The following is a 21,390-nucleotide window of genomic DNA, read 5'->3' on the forward strand; positions in this document are numbered from 1 at the left end:
TGGCACCTAACCTGGATGTGACTGACACTTCAAAGTCCTGCCAGACATGAGCACCAAGCAGCACCAATGAACTCCAGACCTCTTGACTGACAGGAGTTACAGAGCCAGGTGTGTGTTAACAGTACTGCTCTATTATGGGTGGGTTTCTGTCGCTGGAGGCTAGTGGTTACATCATGCTGTGGTGGAGTCGGTATGTGCACCTCAAAGGGTGATAATATATGCTATAAGTCCGTAAAATTGGGCCAACGCGCCGAGTTAATATGAAGGTATTTTCTGTACTGATGTTTCACAGGTGTTTTACTTGTATTTTGAATTACACATTGCATTGTGCTGTGTTTAAGGATCGAACGAAATTAACAATTAGAAAAATAACAAAACGTACTGGTAATGTTCTGCCAGGATATAATCTGTTTTTTTATGGATGTTTTTTCTTTCAGTATACAGGGCATATACAAGTAGTATACGTTAGATAAAAGTTTACCTAGAAAAAAGACAAGTCTGTGCTCACTGGGAAGAAGATAGTAAGTGAAAGAGGAATTAAGGGGATTGTTTCGTTAGTCTCTGATTTACTGTTTACTTCCAACCCAGAAATGTATATAGAGGCATGTCTTTGAGCCTAGGTTACTTGCTTCTCCAGATTAGTTTACCCCAGAATACTAACACACAAACCACCTGTACACAGGTATAGCCACAATATCAATTAGTACTAATTATTGGGGCATTTAATTTACCTTGTTATTTAGAAAAATATGCAAACAATAAAATACATGTTGATGCATTTTTTTCAGGATTAATTGTTCTAAATGAAGAAGTATTGAAAATTAATAGAAATGATCAATTAATTATTATTTTACATAAAGTACATGCTCCCTACTGCTTTTGCATAAATCATAAGTTCTTTCATTCATTTTAACGCTATTATTTTCTTGATGTGAACAATACACTAAACCAGCCACGTCATTTCCAACTTATGGTTTTATGAGTATTTAAACGGACCAGTCACTCAGTGTTCAACTCGCCTAAAAGTCACCTAAACTGCCAACAAAGGATTCATGAGTTTACTTGAGATCTGGATAAGTCAACACAGAAAAACCCTCAGAGCCCAAACACTACAAGACTTAATCATAACTTTCAACATTAAACACCTCAAATCACTTTAGTCAAACAATAGGTTTAGAGTAAATACAGTGTGCCACACAGCTTGAGCACAATGCTCGCCATTGATCCAGCCTCGGAAAATAAAGCGTCAACAGAAAACACTGTATAAAATCTCTCCTAAAGCTTTCAATCCTTTCCATGACCAGCAGTGTTCCTGAGGATGGATCAGGTTTTCTTGACACAAACCCACAAACTCATTCAACTATAAATCTAAAGGTTTTTCTCACTATAATATTAATACAAGGCCTCTGTAAAACTTTTTGATTTTGAAACCTATACATTAAAAATGATCATCACAGAGATACATTTTTTCAGTGCAACTGTTGCACACCTGTAAAACCATGGCACATGAAACCTGCCTGAAAATTATTCTTAGAGTTAGAGTTCATTTCATTGAGACTTCAAAAATATTTGTTTAATGGCTCATACTTAATTCTAATTGGTCAAATGATTTTACATCTATTCATTCCTTGATGCTTGTCCACAATTAACCAAACTGTTTACCTTCCCCAAGTGTCTGAATAACCATCTCCCTGACCTGTTTCTGCGGTGATGACACCCAACCACAGCTTCACTACATTAAACCCACACTGATGACTCACAACACCAACAAATCCTTCAACCTGCGCTTCAATAAACCTTTCACTCATTCAGTCGGTTTTGGAGGGAAATGTGGCCTAATAACTGTCACATTTTGACAGTTGCAAATATCCCATTTGAAGTGTAAAATAACAGTGAAAGAACATAATGTGATATGTTTTTGCATGCAAAATTTATGAATACTTAACTTACTCCTTCCACATGTTACCCTGGCAACCCTGAGACTCTAAAAAAGCGGGCAAAAGCCCTATTCGAACGGGACTAGTTTTGAGTTTCTAGTTTTTTTTTTTGAGTTTTGATTCTTATGACGCTCTTTGATTTTCATGTACCAATTTAGATGGGACTAACATCTCCGTGTTTATTACAGAGGTAGGAGGGTCGGTTTTGTACATCTGGGCGTTTCAGAGATCACACGCTCTGTATGTGTGCATTGCGCAGGCTATAGTCATTCAGATTGATTACCATTAGTATAATCAGTTTGACTACAAATAGCATGGTAAAGCTTGTAGCAAAACCATGTTAATGTCTGATTACTTTAGTTTAACTATTTAAATTTTTTTTTTTATTTGTAGTAAACCCATGTTTAATTTTAATAAAAGGTACATACAGTATGTAATTAAAACATAATGTAATTGAGTGCAAAAAAATGAACGTGAGTGATTTATGCTGATATTACAATAGCCAGTCTTAACTGTTTATGTGATGTAGCTCTAGATTTTATTATTGTTATTTTTTTATTTCTTTGCCGGGAGTCAAATATGTCAACCATGCGTGCGGTAATAGAATCTACGGTAATTCACGTTGGCCAAAACACATAAGGAAATGCATTGTGAAAAAAAAAATATCACCGGCAATCACAGACATTTGCATTCAGACGGGCATTTAGGCATTTCGTTTTCTCAGAGGAGCACTGAGTTTGCTGAAAAACAGTAAGTAATTTGCTCTGGAATTATTACAGAGGTTGTGTGAGAAAAACACAGAAGTGGCAGATTTGGACGGGATTAAAATTACCAAGTATGTCTGTGAAACACAAATTTCTCTAACGACCCCCTGTAAAACTAGTCCCGTCCGAATAGGGCTTAAGAGAACAAGCATAGCAACAGTAACTCAATTGTTGTCAAAACTGTGACAAGATGGAGTGGCAGAATCCTGGTACTTTAGTCAAAAAAAATAAATAAATAATGAAGTAAAATAAAATAAAATCCCAGCACTGCCTGACAGACAGGTGACTGTTGTTTCTAGAATCTTTTAATACACACATGGGTGAAATCACTATAAAGGTGTGTGTACTTTATTGTTTCATACATATAGAGAATAGATATAGTCTATCAATGGATGAATGATTATAGACTGATTATCAGTTTATAAATATTATTTTTATCAGTATTTCAGATTTTAAGACCTTTATAAAACATATTCGGTTCTCAAATATCAGGTTAACCATGAAATATCTGGTATAATTCTTTAAAAATGTCACCCAAAAAATTTCATTTCTAGTACACAATTGCACCTTCAATGTAAAAAATAATTAAATAAAACTGAAAGAAAAGAAATGAATAATGCACAGTTACCTAATGGCTGCTTGACTGATGGTTGCAATAAAGCCTTTGTGTACTTCTTGCCAAAACATTTGTCTTTCCAAGCTATTAACTCAAACAGAAAATTGAATATAAATTCAGATATCTTGACGGCCCTACCTTGTAAAACTCAGAGTCTGGTCTTTTTGACTTTTGGAACCCAATTATTATACTAATAATATAATTAAATATTGATCATATATACTGATAACATTCAAAATAATCCAAATATCTAAAATGCAGGAAATTCCTCTCAAATGCTGAGCAAGTTTGTCTGCAGCTGAGAGGAAGGGGAGTTCTGGAGAGAGGCCTACCTCCTCCACACACAATAAACCCTGTGGAAACCCACAGAAGCTTTCGGGGACAGGTCTGGTAGCAATTACCAAGCAGATACATCCAAGTTCTGACTGAAAAAGCACATCAGTCCCAGCACATAAACTGCTTTCATTAATATTTTAAGTAGAATTCATCAATATCCTGCCCTGCCACAGTCTTACAGCTTTTCCTGGAACCAACATGAGGGCAGTTCTGTGGCTTTCCCCCACATCTCAAGATTTTGACTCAGCATGTGCAGTCAGTCCGATTCGCTCTGTTAGAAAGGAATAAAGAAAGCTTCACATCCGATATGATTGTGAACTTTCCAGTCGTCTATATTTGTGGCAGTCAAAACAAACCCAAGCCATACCCCACAGAACCCTCTCAAAAAAAAACATAAAAAAAAACAGGTCACTTAAGAGCCTGCAGGGTCACGTTAAAGGATTCTCATAAAAACGCAAACGAAAATGAAAACTGAAAATGAAAACTAGGCTGACATCAGGAGTTCAGGAGTCACAAACTGGTGAAAGCCCAAGTGTAAGTCATGCAAAAAGATTTCAGTAAGTCCAGCTAAAAACAGTAGGCATTTCTGTAAAACAAACCCATGCTGAGAGTGAAGTAGGAGGGCATGACAGGGGCAGAGACAGTTAACATCTGTGGGTCTGATGTCTGGCATTGATACCGAGCTATGGAGTTCATTCCAAAATAATAAAATGACAAGTTTGGTGAACTATGGAGCTTAAAGAATCACAAAAGTCCAAAAAAACATTTAGACAACTACTACAGGTCTTTGCTACAGTATGTGCTAAACTAGAACATATATTCTTTAAGAAAATAGTCTGATTATACATTATTTTCTACCAATATTCAAACTTTCTAGGTTATATAATTGGTTCTCAAATATCAGTTTCACCAATAAATTCTGCCATCTGGTAAGCTTTAAAAAAAAAAAAAAAAAAAGCATCCTACAATGCCATTACACCACTGTGCTTTCAGCTGGAAGTGCATATTATTTGATTACTCAACTATGATTGGGTTTTTTTGCTGCTCTTAGATGAAATAATTAATGGCGTGAATCAGGCTTCATGCTGAAAGTCACAAATCTGGTCACGGATATAATCAATTAGGCATGATGTAAAATGTTTGAAATGTGTTTGCTGACCTAAAAGACCAAATAATAAAAAAGTACAATGTCAAACAAGCATTATGATTGAAAATGTACTCAAATCTTGAATCATGACACAGTATTATGAAGCTATAAAGGACTGTCTCCAGACATCATACTCACTGTGGTTGATAAGGAATGGGTCCGTTAGGTGATGGCTTCATGGACAGAGTCAGATGTCCCATGTTGGTGCCGGGCAACGGTAAAGGCACTTTACCTTGGCCTTGTGGGAAGATCTGCTGAGGAATGGGACGCTGGGGAATTACATTATGAACGTTGGGATATCCATTCGTATGACCTCCATTTGGAAGTCCACCATTGGTGTGTCCGTTTAATGGTCCAGTTGGATGAGAGGATGGAGGCAGAGTGGTCTGCTCACAGGACTTGCCTTTAGAACCTGGATTGCACACACAAATTTGGGGCCGCAAACACATCCCTCCATTTTTGCATGGGGGCATACAGTTAGCTGTAACAAAGAGAAGAAATGTAATACAATTAAAAAATGACATATAATACAATTAGTATAATAGAACTTATAACAAAATATGATAACATTTAATTATTTATAAAGTGCTATCAGAAATTTAGTTAATAGAGAAGAAAAGAGTTTTCTAGGCTGGTCTAGTTATGTAAATACAAGTGGTTTAAATGAATATTCTGGGTTGGCATGCTGTCGAGTAAAACATAATACTTTTATGTATTATTAAAAGCAAAGCAAAAATTAAACAAAAAACCAAACCAAGCAAAACAATAAATGGGGGAAGTGTGGAATGGAAGACAATGCAAACATGCATTTCTGTACACACTTCCATTTTGTACAATTTTACATGAATTGATGTAGGAGTTGAACTGAAACATTCTTATTTTCAGTTTATTGTAGATGTTATTTTATTTGCTGAAAATTATTATAGTTGTAGTAAAAACAACAACATGTCGAGCTTTACATTGAATAAACTTTTAAAAGGCAGATATTTACAATATTCTCAGCATAGTTAATACAGTAGAAAGTCCATACGGTCAAAGTTAAGTATACTTTGTATATGATGTGGAACAAAGCATAAATATGAAGGTCAGAACTGTTATCTGCACAGATCATGAGAGAAAGAGCAAAGAGAATGCAAGAGAGAAGCAGACGAACAGAGAGTGAAAATGAGTGGATAACTGGGTGTTGACTTTTGGTCAGAATTACATCATTGAGGAGCAGGAACAAAGCTGTCATTCAACTACAAAGAGCCTAGCGGCCTCTGTAACCCAATCTACAATCTTGCTCTCACACACACAAACCGGGCAGTTTGCTGCTCATCAGCAAATTCTAATTTATAGTTAGTCATATTAAGCAATTGAATGCTGTGGTGATTCCTAAATAGGAAATGGATCAGTGCCCCCTGCTCAAGGCAGATATTAGGAAAGATGATCTCACTGACCGTTTCTATGACATCACACTGAACAGCAGCTGCTTTACACAAACTATTTCAGAAAAGCATCTTATCATCCTCATATATACCTTGTGGTCCAGACTTTAGAGTACAGTGAATGTTATGATATATTCAAAATCACACACTTTTTACTTGTATAGAAATTAACATTATATAGATTTAAATCAATATTTATATACATTTAATTTAATTTAGTTATAAACTATATAACAAAATATAACTTCATTTTAATAATAAAAATAATGTGCTTAATTTATAAATTATTTTTCCTGAGGGAGGTTTTATTCAAGTTAGCTTACTTTTGAACACAAACTATACCCAAGCACACACAGAATTGCCGGAAAACATAAGCAGGATTAAAATTAGCATTTATTGACCATAAATTATTATGCACATGCCTTGTGACATTGGTGAGAGCAATTACATCAAATATGACATCATATAAACCACTCCTTGTTTGGAGCTTTTCATTTCAGTTGACATGACCCTTAGCAGGGGATTTCTGTTTTCTTTTCCACCCTCACTAGGTTTCCCTCCTTTTCCAATGTACCTCATTGGTCCTCTGGGGCTCAGGGTTACAAAGTGAGAAGGCCCTTAGAAACGCAGTACACACACGAACACTGTTCTTGTGCACATCATACTCGTGTACACCTCCTCTTCCACATACACACACAAAATGAACACATGTGAGCACAAATGTACACAGAGTATCATTCATTCACTCATGCCACATTTACATACAGAAAAACTTCTACTGTATATGAGTTAAAGGAGATATAGCCTAAATACTAAGCAGCACCACTGTTCTGAACACTGATAACACTAACTAAACAAAATAATATTGTAACGTCCTTGTACAGTAGAGTTGCATGATGTGTTATTTAAGCATTGATATCGCGATGTACGAACCCACGATAGTCACATCGCAGGATGTGCTATGTAGGCTGTCATAGTCGATCCGTTAATTTATTAACTGTACAGGCCAGCTGCTCCCCGACCCTTGACAAATGTGATTCGTGGAGAGCGCAAGAAAGAGAGCGAGCACGCGAGAGAGAGAGAGAGAGAGTGACAGAGGGAGAGAGAGAGAGTGACAGAGGGAGAGAGAGCGAGAGAGCGAGCGAGCCCCGGCCACATGCTCACCGTCATCAAACAACACGAGCGCTGTCTTGCTCTCTCTCCCTCCCACATATTAATCAATTGACACGATGGTGTCGATGTTTAAATCATTTAAAATGAGAATGTAAATGTGCTCACCCCATTTTTGTTTGTAAGAAAAATTTAGATTAGATTTCATATCGCAATATATATCACAGGAAAATAAAATATCCCAAAGTCATTTTTTCCCCAAAATCGTGCAGCCCTATTGTACAGTGTGAATCTGTAAGTCAGTATATCACAAGCATTAGATTGTGCTGACATCCTGCCACCATTAAACATTAGTAAGATCGTCAAACCAACCCTCCTCATGACTAATTCTGTGGGCTACTGTTTAACGCTCTGCTCAGTGCTTCTTCAAACAAACCTTCCTGCTGACTAAACTTCACAGCACCAAAAAAAGAAAGCGAGAGATAAAGTTAGGCCTCACAAAGACAGAGCAGGAAGGAAAGAAAGACTGATAAAGAGAGGGCGATGTTGCTGACTCAGATGACCGGGCTTTGGGGAGTAGTGCTGGGTAATTCCAACACGTCCAACTTCTTATTAGTTTTAACCCTCAAGTCAATATTGAAATCGGTGTTAAATGTGTTGCACTGTACCCTCAGCGGTGTAAGAGCTCACGCACAGCTGAATGCGGCAGACAGAGTGGTCGATAAGCCCATTTCAGTCTGCTAGTATTTCACAGTAGACACAGAGCCAATTAAAGGCGGCTGTGGTTGGGCCATTTCTCCGCTGAGCTTTATACGTGTAACACATCTAAGAGCTTATTCAAGAGGATCTGTATGCTGCAGAGCTCTCCCACAGCTTTAATGTCTTCAGACGTGTTGAATCTGAAAGGTACAACTTGGATTTGCTTGGACAAGAAAGTAACATGTGGGTTAGCATGCTAAGCTACTGGCTGAGGACTGGAAGCCTGCAGTGTGAGCAGACAGGAGAGGCATTTCACAAGTTGTTGTGGAAATACTGACACAGCAAACTCCTCTCAAACAAGCCATGCTTTAATTAAACTGGAAAAATAAACATTTATGTTAACCTTAAAGGGAAAGTTCACCCCCCCCAAAGAAAATATATATATTTCTGTCATCATTTACTCCCTTCATGTCATTTCAAACCTGTACTACTTTTAATTATACTGCTTTTTTGAATGCTAGATTTGAATGGTTTGAATGACATACCAAGATGTTAAGTTGCATGACTATTAGGTATGTAGTTTTTTTTTTTTTTTACCGGATTAAAGTTCTATATCACTTTGTCATGAACTTTTCAAACTCTTAATGTGGCTTAGGCTGTTATAAGACTGGTATTTAAACTGTGAAATAAATAAATGAGCATTATAGGGACTAAACAATTACAAAGACATGAGCATGTGCAAATGGAATAATTGACACTGGGCCAAGAGCCATGAGTCATTAAAAATGAATGCAAGTACACGATTACTCTAAACGTGACCTTAAAATGACCATATGTCCTCTTATTCCCAGAAATGTCCTGGCCAGGATTTGTCTAATTGTCTAAAACATCCAGGTTTTGGATTTGTTTTCCTATTGTTTTCATACATGCTGAAGGCAATGACTGACCTATAGTGTGTAGGCATTCGACACAATCTACCAATGTTGGTGTTGGTGTTCAAGAAGGCCGGATCTCCAGAGAAAGGTCAAAGCGATACAAATATGGTATATATAACGTATGAGGCCAGTTGAGAGCAATAGGAAAACAAAGCCAAAACTCTGACATTTCAGGCAATTTAGAAATCCCAGCTAGGACCTGCACACTGGAAAACTTTGATGAATGAACATTCTAACTAAACCTTACCCAACCCTGTCAATCTGAAAACTATAAGCGCTTAATAATTGGGTCTTATCTACTTTTTTTGACAAACTATGATACAATAAGCCTAATCTAAAATTGATTGTTGGTGCTGGATTGCAGGTGGTTAATAAAGACATGGGTGACTGCACTACATTAATATGCAAAAGCGGTGCAACTAGTGAATTCAGGGGAACCAAGAGAATTGAACTCTTCTCTTTAGTTCAGGCTCATCCCAGCAGGTTCCTCAACCTAGTCACCTGTTCCTACAGATCTAGGACACTTTTTCAGCATGGACAGCCAGGAAAAACGTATCCGTCTCTCTGCCGTGCTGTGGAGCCCAGGTGAAATATTTTCATGTTGTGTTTTATCTGGCCAGGGACTTGAACGCTTGGGCTGTGTTCAGTTGAGGGACAAAATAGACTGAGCAGTCTTTCAGCGGGGAGATGTGCACACATGCCTGAGCTCAGGAAAAACACTCAAACACTTCAGATGAGCAATATGAGAAATCCAGGCTCAGATGGAAGACATGAGCATTCATTGCATTTTACAAGTTGTAAATCTTGTAAAACAAACTGTAAATAAGATGTAGATTATGTAGTGGCATTAAATCGAAGCTTTCATCAATGCAAAAGTTGCTCTCTGGTCCTAAATCTTTATTAGAGTTTTTACCATCTGCGAGCTCTTCGGTGCTACACAGTCTTCCATTGTGCAGACAAATTAAATCACCCATCAACCCACGACTGTCTGAGAAAAACAAAAATGCTCTAAATGTTTCCTGATGATTTCAATCCAATAAAAGAACTCTGGGAAAGTCTGAGAAGCTTCAGAATGCATATCACATGGCGAATGCAAGCACAAAAACTCCTCAGGGAAGAGAGGACAACAAGGCGGCAGTCATTCAGACTGAACCTAGCCTCACTACATAACCTCTGTTCAAACAACTTTTAAACATGTCTGCTGTTTTTTTTTTCACAATCACCATCCATTCTATTTCTCAGAAGTCTGTTAAATAAGTGAAGCCATATTTTAAAACTACATCCTAACCAAAATATTCCAGTAACAAGCCATTGTTGTTAAGGCAAAATTTAGCCAGGAGCTCATAAGCTCTCTGTGAAGTGATGTGTAGTTGAACAGGAACAGAATATGGACGTTTACAATTACTGGTCCAATAAGTCACCTTCAAATTTGTTAAAAGAAATAGTGTTGAACAGCAATTAATTTTTTTAATTAAATCAAAATTCCCTATTGAAAAGACACAAAATCATACAATAATTAATCAATTATATTATTTAAATATATTTATGAATTCAATTAAATATATATATTATAATGGTCCTGGAATGGTATAAAAAAAAAAAGCAGTAAATAAGTGTAATAAATAAATACTAATAAAGCAATCCAGGAATTTTGATTTTTCTTTTCTTTTAATAAACGCTGGCATGACCAAATGACAGGCACCCTTAAAAGTTAACTGTTAAGATCGGCTTCATGTCAGAGAGTTGCTAAGAACTAAATTATTAACAAAGTTCTCTCTCTAAAAATATAAACAAGTGTAAGTGTCAACATCATTTATCTGTCATTTTCAAACATGAGCTCATTGATGCAAACCAATCGGTCTTCCAGGTTATTCCAACTATTTCTCCTAGTTGAAGGCTTCAGTAAATATTTAGGTAATATGTAGGGTTATGTTTTCAACTAAGCTTAATGGCGCAATGCTCAAACATTTAGTAGTGCAAGTAAGTTGGTGCTGGAGCTGGTGCGACCAGCCCCTGGTCTACATTGTCATTTATTTAAAGGACATGATGGGCCAAAAATGAATCAGGATTAACACTCTTCCTGTTCTGTTAGAAATAAAGAACTGGAGTGCAATATCCTGGTGGTAAAATAGAAAGGCTAATATGATATCCCACCATCTCCCTGCACTGTACAATAATAGGACTCAATGTCAGGAACTTTGAAAACACTTCATCTATGAACAAAAAACAAAAACAAACAAAAGGCATTTCTATTTAGACAATTATCTTTGTCTGCACTTTCTGAGTGAGGGAAGTGTTAAAAGCTGAAAAATCGAACCCCATTACACATTTAGCAGGAAAATTTACAATCAGGTCTATCTTCTGAGACAAGAGAGGTGGTGAGTGGAGACATAGTCATTCTAAAACACAAATGGAAAGGAAGATATATAGAGACAGGGGAGGTACTGACTACAATCTGGACTTTCTCATTTTTCCCCTATATCGAAAAATATACAAGCAATGAAAAATGGTTGACCCATGATTAATCTCTTGTCACTATATGTCCCAGTCACCATAAATTACAACATCTAATGCTGCTCTCAGATGAACGAAAAAGGTCATATTTCATTCTTAATTTACTTGAAAGCATGTGTACACAGTGGTGACCCCATCATAAGACACATTTATGGGTTTACGCCAGTGATCTGGCAGAAAAACTGGATTCTGTACGTTTATGAGAATAACCTTTCACAAAAGCACACAGAGGCTGGCAAAACATAAAAACAAATGGCTTAATGACACCATAGTGGTGCTGTATAACAAAATAAAAACAATATAAACCCAAGATTTCGTGAGTCAGCAGGAAAATGTTAATAGAGTAGAGACATAATACAAGGCATTAAAAGTTGTTTCCCTTTTCCACACTCAATATTCCTCCAAGGTCTTCAATTAAAAATCTTCTGTTACATTTAAGCTCAAATTTAAGAGCTCTCAGGCCACTCACTGTGTGGCTGACATCAAACTATAGATGCTTCCATTGAAAATAAAAGGGATGGCTGAAGCAGGAATGTGCTCTGGGTTTGCTCCAGATGGCCTGCAAAGTGATTCCTCTGCCCGTGTAAACAGGGAAACAGGGCCTCTTTCTGTAAACAGGGTTTTTTTTTTCTTCTCCTATTATATATACAGATAGACATTTTAATAAATTATTTATTGGTCACACATTAAGGTCCAATTCTCACTATTAAAAGGTCCCGTTTTTCGTGATCGCATGTTTTAAACTTTTGTTAGTGTGTACGGTTGTTGTTAGAGTATAAATAATATCTGTAAAATTCTAAAGCTCAAAGTTCAATGCCATGCAAAATATTTTATTTAACAGAATTCGCCTACAACGAACAACCAGTTTGGACTACAACTCTCTACTTCCTGCAGTAATGACATCACTAAAACCATTTTTTGACTAACCTCTGCCCACAGGAATACACAACAAAAGGGGGCGTAATCTTAATGCACTCGCACAGAGAAGGAAGAAGAGTTGCGTTTGAAGAGTGTGTGTGTCGCCATGTCGTTGAAACGCTGATATTTTCATCTCGGAGTGCAATCATCTTTGTTTGGGCTTCCCAAAGATGCGGTACTTAGAGATCAGTGGTTACAATTTATGTTTAACTCGGTTCCCGAAAATTATAATCCACATGTAAAACTATGTGCAGCACATTTTGCTGAGGACAGCCTCCTCAATCTCAATCAGTTTAATGCCTGATTCGCACAAAGATTATTCTTGAAAGATGGGGCAGTTCCCTCTTTGTCTGGAGAAGGCGTTGTTTATGGACCACAACCGGTGTGTATTTTATTATTTAAGTTGGTGTGTTTAACAGTTTATGTAACTTATTACACAAAGGGCAACGCTGTTTAGCTTTGTTAACTAGATGGTAGGGCTGTGCAAAAAATCAAATTGGATTTTCATGCGCATCTCATCAGTAAATGCATTCTGTGTTTTGTACAGAAATGTTTGGTTTGCATTTTTGTTTGCTGGAAAATTTGAAATACTAAGTAGCTAGCAATTTTGTTATTTGAAAGGTTTTAGACTGTATCACTGTGATTGAGCAGCACTTTCAAAATATCAGCCGGTTTGTTTGAGTAATCTGACAAATAGGCCCCGTCCACACGGAGATGGAGCTTACTCCAATCCGATCTTTTTTTTCCTCATCTCAAGAAATATCCGCGTCCACACAAAACCGCAAAATGATGTAGTATACATGCCAGACCAGTATGTGGCGCTGTAATTCTGCCACAGAGATACACTAAAAACAGAGAAGAAGACTTGGACTATGCTCATAAACCTTGTGCGTGGTACACAAACGAACATGGAACAATACATTTATTAATCTGTGCTCAAGTTAGTTAATAAAAAGACAATCGTTCAGTGTTTGTTCATGTTTTTGTTGCTGTTACATGACGTAGAGGTGTCTGACTAGGGGGGAGATGTGGGCTGATGACGTCATCATTTCAGAAAATATACGGATTAGCCGTCCAGATGATGAAAACGCAAAGACGGCGTTTTCAAATTTATCCACTCTGGGACCCGGTTTCAAAAAATAGCGGTTTCACAGAAACGCGTCTTCGTGTGGACGGGGCCATAGTCACACTCCCAAACTCATGCCATTGGTTTAATGAGAGAACCTGTTACACGCTCATACAAATACAGTCAGTTTTTTTTTTTTTTTATTGTGTCTAAATGTTTACACTTTTTTTAAAGGACTTTAAGGGTTAGTTCACCCCCAAAAAAAAATAGCCTGTTATTTACTCATTTTCAAGTTATCCCAAGGTGTTAAGTATATGACTTTCTTCTTTCAGAAACATTGGAGTTATATATATAAAAAAAAAAAACTGTCCTGGCACTTCTAGGGTCTATCATTGCAGTGGACAGGTGTTTCTGTTAAACAGTCCAAAACACTTTAAATAGTGTGAACATTTGACGTGCCGTTATTTGGTGATGCGATATATCAGGGTGATTAATATGCACGCTATTGTGAGCACTTCTAGATGCTGTGAATAATTATATATTACAAAATTATTCAGAATTTGGAATGCATTTTAAGAATACTTTTCCCATCAACTGGTCAATATGCACAACACAGCTGTATGCTGCTTGAAAGACTTGTGTGTACTCTGATTTAAACAAACACGCATGAGAAGCACATGGGGGAGAACAGTGAGAGATGCGCTGAATGAAAGCACATTCACTCTCTGACAGCAGATGTCACTAAACCGCAGAAAATGCAGCCTTTACCATAGAAAACCCATGAATAAAGCAGCTGCACTACACTACACTTTTCTTACAAAAACACATTAAATCGTTACATGAGGCCTTTATTCACGCCCCGGAGCCATGTGAGGCACATTTTATTATGGATGCGCATGCTTTATTTGACGTGTTTTGGACTGTGAAAAAGAAACACCTACCCATTGCAATAATAACGCTTGGAAGAGCCATGACAATTTTAAATAAAGGTGAACTCTGAATGGATTTGTCTGAAAGAAGAAAGTCATATACACCTAGGATGGCTTGAGGGCGAGTAAAACAAAGATTCATTTTAATTTTTGGGTGAACTAACCCTTTAACCTCACTGAATGGTTTAAATACAGTTGTCTCTGTATATTTAGGTTTAAAAGTATCTCAGTTATTTGAAAAATTAGAATAGAAAATTGAACAAGCTTTCTTTGCAGTACAAGTCTTAGCTATGCAAGAAGCACTGCAAAAACTTAGATTCTCTATGGCTTAGGCCTAGTAGTTTGCACACCAGCCCCTGAGAAACAAACACATATCTATCAAATACAGACATCCAGAGCCAAGACTGACTTTAATGTATGAGAAAGATCACTTGGATGAAATTGCCTGCGTAATCACTGTACACTAGTAAAATGTACACCTGATGTTCAACACAAGGCTCCAAGACAAAACACTTTGTCAAAATGCAGCAGACATCCAAGACACAATCTTGGAGGCCCCATAGACCCTACAAACAAAAAAGTCAATTTGTCATTCCTGAAAAACAAGGGGAAGGAAGAAGGAATGTCACTGGAGACAGGGGATGTAGACACAATATTGATTGTCTAGGATATGTGTAAAAGGTGGGTAAGAGGAATGTGTGCTGGAGGTAAGACTCAGACAGCGGGTGGAGTTGCAACTCCAGCTTTTCCCCCGTGGCCTCCACGTACTTCCACACATACAGTGGCGGGTTCTTATATAACTTACTGGCAGAAACACACAGGATGAGGAGAAACTGATCCAGCTCTTCCACTGGGTTATCATACTCTCTGTAGCCTCAAAATTCCTCACCTTTTACCCCCTCATCACTGTGTCCTTCTCTCTTTGGTTTCTAAAATTATATATTTTTTTCCTGTGTACTTTCTGTCCATTGCATTAACTGAAACATTTCTGTCATGTCTTGCATTTCCTCTCTTTATAAACCCCATGTTGGTCCTCTGGGTTTTGTGTGCAATTAGATTTGCTTGTAACTTGAGCATGTTGTGATATCCTGAGTGTTTGATAATATATGCTATCATGAACCATACGCTGCCACCCACTCGAAATCGACACCTATGATAACAAAACACACCCTCCTTTCAACCACCCCCATCCCTCTCCTTCAGATCTCACTGAGACCATTTTGACTCTGATCACAGGTGGGCACTGCAGCTGTCTGTCTGGTTGTTTATGAAGGACACCATAAAATGTCTCAGCATATGTCATGTTTTAACCACAGCAACTGCTCGTGGCATTAAAGGTAAGTTCACTCAAAATGAAAAAATTCTGTTAAACATGTTGAACCCTCTGATCTATTTGTGCATTTTAAAAAAGAATTAAAAAGTCAAAGAGACTAAATATTGACAATTCCTCTCACTTATATTTAGCACACATTTTTGTCCAGAGGGAGCTTCTAGACACCATTTTATACCAATGGGACTATAGAGCAAAACATGGATATTGGTCTTGCTTTAAAGCATACAGTGAGGATTTGAAGCCAAAGGGGCATAAGTGTAAATCCAAACCCTTGGTCTGTGATCAGTAATATTGCTGGGCAGGATTTTTAACTCCTAGATGATCATTAAATTTGATTGTACTGCAGCTTTTGTGTTAGCAGCCTATACTCTAATTAAACTCAATCCTCTTTTCCAAACCAATGGGTTTTAAAGACTGATTAGCTAATTTTGTTGACATACTTTGGAGAACTGATTTCATGTGACATCCTCAGTCTTTAGCAAAACTGTTACACTAAAGCAAAGAAACCATTCAGATCTAGACTTTCTGGATGATTATAGGACTTCCCTTGTTCAAGCAAGATTTTAGATTGAAGCTCAAGTTTGGTGTCATGATTCATGATTCAAAAGAATAGTCATAACTCACGTTTAGTGCAGCGCTGAGATCCCGGGGTCTTGCTCCAACCAACACAGCACTGCCCCCCACAGACGTTCACTCTGTAATGACATCAAGAGTCACACTCACACACAAACTGAATGGACCTACTAACCTTACTGTAACCCCCACCCCCCACCAGTCAATCTCCTCGCCCACCCAGAGAAGTTTCTGATACATGTCTGCTGTCGCTGAAGTGACATGGGAGCCCAGGGGCCAAAGCTGAATGAGGCTCCAGTATAATCAGTCCTCTTATTCATACTGTACTTTAGAGCAAAGCAAGAGCAACTGATCCAAAGCACAGGAAATATGAAGAAATACAGGGCTGGGAAACACTCAGTACTCTTCGCGATTGTAGGGAATGTGGAAAAATCTTTGTGAATGGCCTGGTGAAACTTTTTAAGGGGCATCGGGTTCATTGGTAGGGGAGCCGGTAGCCTACATTTAGTCTGGTTTGCATGGTTTCTTGAAACAACAGATGCTACTTTGCTTTTTAGAACGATATGATCACTGTAGACTGGTTGCCTTATCAAATGTATCACTCCTTAGTGACATCTGGCTGCTAACATCATTGGCAATCAAATGCAAGTTTGAAACTAATGGAACTACAACACTCACATTCTAGATTACTTCTGCTTAACAGTAATAAACTGACACAATTTTCCTTAGCAACTTGCATAATACAAGTAATACATTACAATGGAAGTATTTAAAATCATACTAAACTTTTACTTTTGGGAAAGGTTACACAATTTTTTCTTCTTACGGCTAATTTTTATATTCATCTTTATCGAACTGTGAATTACAGCTCAATAATCGGTTTGACTTACTGATTATTCGTTATCAGCACCATTGGTGGGTCTCTAAAAAAAAATCATTCAATATCGGTATTCACTTCTAAAGTTACTTTTTATAAAGTTACTTGGGTAATGTAACTTTATTTCTAATTAATTTGTGTTTAGTTTGGATTTGGATAATGAACTTTATGGCCATTTACACTGCAAAACAACTTTGCATAAAAACATCAATTATTTTAAATACACTACAATACCACAATATTCATAATGAATATAATAATAATGATTATTATTATTATTATTATATTTTACTGTTGTAGCTGCCTTATGGCTAATTTAGATATTACTTTGTCTAATAGGCATTGTATGGTACATAGCCTACAAATAATAATTCTACTAAAAAACTCTACACGTTATTGGTTGAAATGTAATGTTATGTAGACATGAATACACTTGGCTCTGCTCTTACCCTGACATTTTCATATGATGGCTGGATGTGTGTCGGCCAGGCTGCGCGTCCTGGCGGATCGGAATGCTCGGGTTCGACTGGTGGCCCATTCTGCGGGTCCGGACCTGGCCGCCGAGGCTGGCTTTGAGCTCCACATTGTAGGAGTGCGGCTGTCCCGACGCTCCCGCGAGCGACGAAATAGAGCTCACGTGAACCCCGTCCGTCCCGCTCGGTCCCGGCTGAAGCACGTACAGTTTCCTGAAGCCGCTCTTATCCGGCGAGAGCGAAGCCGGAGAAATCAATAACGTTAGAGAAACAACGATGTCCCACATGAGCACAGCCATGTCCATTGGAAGTGAAAGTGTTGGGAAAGTTTGAAAGAACTAATCTGTAGTATATACACACACACTATAGATAGAAAAGAGACAAAATTACTATAGAAGTGAAGCTCCACTCTGTCGCGTGTGAAGCAGTTGTAAACCCTCGCGCGCTGTCATCTATTTACAATAAGAAAACACTTAGAGGCAAACATAACTTAAAAGAGGGTTCAAATGCTTGGAGTGAAAGAAAGTTTCAAAGCACGAAACGGAAAACGGGAGTCAAGGCGGCGAGAGAGCTCGCGTGCTGGCGATTTGAGCTCGAGCAGAAGTTGGAAAACTCTTAGAAAAGTTTGAGCGCGTGTGTGTGCAAGGGCAGGAGTTTGTGCTCGAGCTCCATATAGCCAATCTCCTGCAGACATGACGTCAGGGATGGAGCTCTTATTGGAACACACATGTGGGGCTGAACCCTTAAACCAAAAGCAAGAAAAAAACTGAAGAACTGCGTTCAGACGTATGAATTTGATGATGGGGTTCGTCTGTAAAAATGCCAGATAAGTGCATCCATCATAAGTCAAGCCTGTCATATAGAGTGCAGGCATCAGTTCCACTCCACACAAAAATAAGCTATTCCACTACAGGGTTCTCAGGATATGAATCAAATGGGGACTGAATATTAATATTGCTTATACAAAAGTAAGCAGAAATTCCATTAGAATCAAACTCTGGCTATGCCTGCATGCACCCCGAGCCAGTGCTGGAATTAAAGCTGAAGCTCATATAAACAGAATACCATAATTATGCATATAATTAGAGTAACTATAATCACAGTATAGCTTACGTTTTAACCACATTTCTTCCACTCTGATCAAAGTGTGCATGTGCCGAAGAGAAAAAGCCACACTCTGGGGGCACTCGGGAAACAGGGTTACTTACATTTAATTGAAATCTAATGAAAAGTGTTACCATTTCAGATATATTCAGCTCAGTTCTTACCCTGACACTTTCTTATGGTCGTTGCTTTACAAAGGACATACTGATGGAATCATTTTAGTGGCTTACGTAATTGACCAGATGTTTGGGTATCCTAGAACAGGCCAACATTTTATTTTTAAAAAAGGGCAAAACAACAACAGCATCAAAATGGCAGTAAAAACACATGGCACTGGTAAGTAGCATGTAGACAATTATAATAGATTACTGAATATGAATATGAATTGCCAGTTATCAGACTATTAAAATACATTGTAAATATAGCCTTTGAAATCTATATAGAGTCTGGTTTTTGAGGATAACCTTCCCATATTTCCATCTAATCTGAATTTCCCTTGAAATACCATAGGATTTGATGGTTACACAGGCATTTGATATTAGCTAGAAAATAAAAACAGCTTGAAAGGTACTGTAGTCTAAGCTTCGTCTAGTCTATTGGATGGATTTAGAAAATCATTGGACACTTTCAAGCAGATTGGGACACCGAATTGACAAGGCAAATGCTTAAACCAGTTTAGGCTGGCCTTAGATGGTTTTGAAGGAAATATTTTTAGCTGACCAAGCTGAGAAACTGACCAGCTTCACTCTTAAAAATAAAGTTCTTTATTGGCAGATAATTCCAAGAAGAACATTTTAACATTCATGAAAACTTCCTATTGCACAAAAGGTGTAAAAAGGGTCAATATACTATCAAAATGTTTATCACACTAAGCAAAATTGTACTTTTAAGAACTGTTCACTCAAATGTTCCTTAGGAAACTCATATTGGTTCTGTCATCACAGTGAAAACCCCATTTTCGGAGCCTTATTTTTAAGAGTGTTGACTAGGCTGTGAGACCAACTTAAACCAACTAAGACCATTTTTAAGATGTTCTCAACACTAGTGTAACAGACCTGCAAAGCCATCAGAACCATTCTCTTATTCTGATGATTTTACTTAAGTGACACCATTCAGAACACTGAATTAAAGCTTTCCATGATGTTCTATGCAGTTATGTGATCCAAATGACTTTCTCCCTACAACATGCCTGACTGCTTACCAGCTCTAAATCTGACTTTGAGAGCCTTCTGCCCATGAACAGGGACCCCTATAGCCTCCCTACACGTCAAAAACCGGATCCTATTAATACATTCAGCATCTGCACACACCCTCCTGTTTCGACACACAAATAGATGAACATGCCTCCATTCTTTCACACACCCTTACAATTCCCTAAACTTAGCCGAAAGTCGCTGTCCTCCTACAGACACTTGTTATCTGGATCACCAGAACGTCTTTACAGCATTACTGAAAGGTGACTCAGAAACTTCCTTGGATCAAGACCATTTTGGGCCTAGACTACGCTCAGCCCACTTTAGGATATGCGTGGGTGAGACGGCCAGAGAGACAGATAGACAGACATGAAATACCATTCCTCATAAGCTTTGGAGTATTTGGAAGGAGATTTCAGGCTGATTTATTAAATGCATTAGATCATCCTTGAGGAGAACCGAATGTCTCAAAAGAAATTGTTCTGTTTCTATGCAACCGAACAGGTGTTTAACAGTCCATTCTTATAATGTACATGCACAAACACTCTCTTCTGTGAAGAATATAGCCAGATTAAAGTCATGTATTCATCGATTGATGATCTCTAATTGAATAAAAAGGCAGTTCGGGTTACATCTGCCAGATCTAATGGCTAGAGTTGAAAAGGGGATTCAGTTAAGGAACAGAGAGAGACAGTGCTGTCATAAATCTATTCTTGGGTCATAGCTATTTTTAGTTTAAAAATAATGACCATCATAACTAAAAGAGGAGAGCAGATGAGATAGAAAATGCAATATTAATGGCAAGACTTCTGCATACTGTAAAGTAGTTTACACCACACTATGAAATCTTAGTTTGGTCTTCCATATAAATTGCATAAAAACGTGAATGGGATTAAAAAAAAAAAAATCTGTGCAATGGACCCAGACTCCTAAATGACTCCAATGATGACATCTCTCCTTAATCAGTCACATGATTTAAGGTATCATTCGTTTGTGTATTACAAACAGTCGCTTTCATTTTTAGGTGAACGACCCCTTTAGGGATCAAAATCCTTATTTTGTAAACTCACCTCTTGGGAATATTCAAATCGTTTGCCATTTGAACAGTATAGTCGCTGGAATTCAAAAGATCAATTGTGTCAAACACAATCAAACTTTTACAGCTATATAAACTGTTAAAGAACATAACGCAGGGCCATCGGGTTCTCACGTTGTTCGTTTGTGTGTGAGACAGCAGGGACGCAATTAAATGATACAACAGTCACATATGCGGCCCACAGAGGGAGGACAGGAACTTCACACTTTATCAGTGGTATCACCACAACCCTGCGGGAGGAAGGAGAGCTGTGCTGGGGAATTAACAGTTTATGTAGCTAAAAATGTGCTTTGTGATTGTTGTCACAGCCAGCGGGGCAGCCCCGCGGTGGGAGGGACGCAGA

General features: G+C 37.9%; 1 protein-coding gene across 8 annotated transcripts in view; it reads right to left on the reverse strand.

Annotated features, from left to right (window-relative positions):
• The window catches only part of LOC113117135 (latent-transforming growth factor beta-binding protein 1-like), a 75,072-nt gene extending 56,770 nt beyond the window's left edge, over positions 1-18,302 (reverse strand). For 6 of the 8 annotated variants that reach the window (XM_026285566.1, XM_026285570.1, XM_026285571.1 and 3 more), the window contains exons 1-3: positions 17,631-18,300; positions 16,356-16,426; positions 4,939-5,281 (exon numbers count right to left, since the gene is read on the reverse strand). In XM_026285566.1, the coding sequence (XP_026141351.1) occupies positions 4,939-5,281; positions 16,356-16,426; positions 17,631-17,959 (743 nt within the window). In that variant the 5' untranslated portion in view covers positions 17,960-18,300. Of the gene's footprint in view, positions 1-4,938; positions 5,282-16,355; positions 16,427-17,630 lie in introns of all 8 variants that reach the window. The other 2 variants (XM_026285572.1, XM_026285568.1) reach the window with 2 other exon arrangements.
• Between the last annotated feature and the right edge of the window lie 3,088 nt (positions 18,303-21,390).

This window comes from Carassius auratus, chromosome 17 (assembly GCF_003368295.1).
Source record: "Carassius auratus strain Wakin chromosome 17, ASM336829v1, whole genome shotgun sequence".
In the NCBI taxonomy this organism is placed as follows: Eukaryota; Metazoa; Chordata; class Actinopteri; order Cypriniformes; family Cyprinidae; genus Carassius; species Carassius auratus.